General features: G+C 37.9%; 1 protein-coding gene across 1 annotated transcript; it reads right to left on the bottom strand.

Moving 5' to 3' along the window:
• LOC136796569 (uncharacterized) lies at positions 1-481 on the bottom strand (the record flags this gene model as incomplete). Its single annotated transcript, XM_067050628.1, is given in 1 exon segment — positions 1-481. A coding segment is annotated over 1 exon segment (215 nt), but the record flags the coding sequence as incomplete, so codon positions are not given.
• Between the last annotated feature and the right edge of the window lie 2,091 nt (positions 482-2,572).

The raw sequence follows: 2,572 nt of genomic DNA, 5'->3' as shown, positions 1-2,572 counted from the left end.
CCGGTGAATTTCTCTAGGTCCGACACAGCACTCCTCAATTCCTGCGCTGTCCCCGTGCGAACCTTGATCCATTCCAAGGTGGTCGCATGTGCTGACGCCAAGGTCGTTGTTGGTAGCGGCGGGAGTCCCTGCCCTTGCGATTCCGTCATTGCTGCTGCTTGAGAGTTTCCTGGTACTTTCAGAACCGCTGCTCTTACTATGTTATTCTTTTCCATAAAATTTCAGCTCCGCTAAAACAAAGAACTTATGCACGAGCGAAAGGAAAAAAAAAAACAATTCCTTACTAGCGTTGTACTACACGGTTTGAAATCCCGGGTTTCGGCACCAGTTATGATGAGCCAGAACGCTAGAGTTAAAAAAAAGGAAAATAGGGCACTGAAAGAGACACACAAGCTTCACTAAGATACTGATTTATTCTGCTCTGTAATCCTCTATATATACATTCTGGCTTGTTTACATGGGGAGTTTAGGTATTAAGACTCATAATACTTATGCTCTGTTTATAACTTATATATATATATATACATTACTTCTTTATGAAATAAAATGTTAGAAATATCTGAGGTAGAAACTTATCATTATCCTCTCTTAATATTTTTTAGTTAGATTAATAATTAATATGACAATTGATAGAGTAATGTCACATGTCGTATAGCCCACAGCTGAGCTCTATGACGTTGCATGATGCAATATAGTACTGGAAGCATTCACCTGCAGCGATCGATGACTGGGAGGACATCATTCGCTGTCCTTTGTTATGCTGCACAATGGCAACCTGGTCCTGGCACAAAGGATTATCCTTTCTATTCTAAATCATTAATAAATCCTTTTACTCACTATCTCAGGGAGAAATTAGTTTTCTTCTGTTATGGCGCTTTCTCTGCCATTTTCCTTCTACTCTTAGCCCTTTCGCTTTTCCAGGTCAGTTTATTCAAAGGATGTCGACCTCTCTTGGTTGTAGTTCACCAGAACTAGTTCACTTAGAGCTTCCTGTTAAGACCATTAGGATTCATTAGAAAAACAAAATATATATGAGAGATCAAGTGGGGATTGAGAGAGAGTGGAGGGTTCAAAAATGAACTTGCCAAAACAGCCGGCCAGTATTAAATAAATAAATATACTACCCATAAATTATGGAGATTGTCAGGGTTGCGGTCAAAAGAGAAACAGAAATATTTAACTACTATTTATTTTCCGACGTTTCGCCCCACTTTGTTGAGCATCATCAGGGCTAAAAAGGTACAAAAAACAACTAAACATATTTCAACATAATATGATAAAGTGCAAAAGGTAAATTAAGGTAGGGATAAATATATATAAATATAAGTGAAAATAAAATAACTCTGTAATTTTTTTTAATTCAGGTATTCCCCGGAGTAAAAGTTGGAGGATATTACCCAAATTAATTTTTATATTCTGGTATAACTGTTTTGAATAATGAAGTGGATTGTATTAGGAATAAATTATAACTATGATGAACAAAATAAAATGCCTCTATTCGTGGATGATTATCGACAATTGATTATGTTTGCCAAAGATGATTACAATTTGTATTATTGTGTTATTGATTTTGATTATTGATTACATTAATGAATTAGATTATAATTACTTGATGTTGATTTATAGTGGGACTTGTTCTTGTGCTGGGTTCTTTAGTTCCCTCATCCTGATTTCGTCCCCTTCCTGGCGGTGGTGATCAAACTATTCGCTCATCCTGAGTGATAGCTGACTACCACTAAAATGTAGTTACCCTAGGTAGCCTGTGTTCTAAGCTACTCCTTTTTTCTCCTACCAGATGGCAGCATTTTGAGCTGACCTTGAATATGTTTTACTGGGCTTTCGCAAACATATTAGTTTCAGAGATTGCTAATTTTTGCCCATCTCTGAGTGCAGGTTGTGTTGCGGCCACTTTCATCTGTGAGTTAATATTCTAGGACCATCTCTTCAGAAGACTAAGTCCCTCGTAGGTCCATTCAGATGTGTCCTCCACGATGATCTAACTCGAAACTTCCTTCTTTCTTCAGCATACTTCAGCTAGAATACTCTCTCTTTTCGATAAGAAGGCGGGTTTATCTGTTCGGGTTTTCGTTCGCAGGCAAGAATTTCTAATCAGGACTCCTCCCATCGAAGCTCTGTCATAAATATTGGCCATCAGTTCATGAGTATTAATATTTTGCTTTTCGAAAAGAGCTTGTCCTGTCATTGCCCTCTCTCATTTTTCACTTAAATGCTTCCTTTACTCTCCGTCGTAAGCCTCAACTCTCCTGCCCTACTCTTTTTTTTTTAATATGCTACAAAAGCCTGTTGAACAGATTCGCTACTTAGGACTCCACTCTTGACAAGATACTTACTTGGAATCCCAATAGTAGACTGAAACTGCTCGTAGAATCTGATTCCTACAATACCTTGACGAACGATTTACTACAAAAATTCGTATACACTATGATAATCAGACCTATTTGGACATCCGGAATTGACCTTTGGAACTCATAACATCAAATTCCTCCCGTATTGTGTCCTCTACACATCTACACACAAGACTGAAACGACAAGAAACTGCTCGTAGATTCCG

The sequence above is a fragment of the Halyomorpha halys genome, unplaced genomic scaffold, assembly GCF_000696795.3.
Source record: "Halyomorpha halys isolate HHAL.00 unplaced genomic scaffold, Hhal_1.1 Scaffold581.1, whole genome shotgun sequence".
Lineage (NCBI taxonomy): Eukaryota > Metazoa > Arthropoda > Insecta > Hemiptera > Pentatomidae > Halyomorpha > Halyomorpha halys.
Note: the sequence above shows the minus strand (reverse complement) of the source record. Positions and strands in the feature narration are given on the sequence as shown.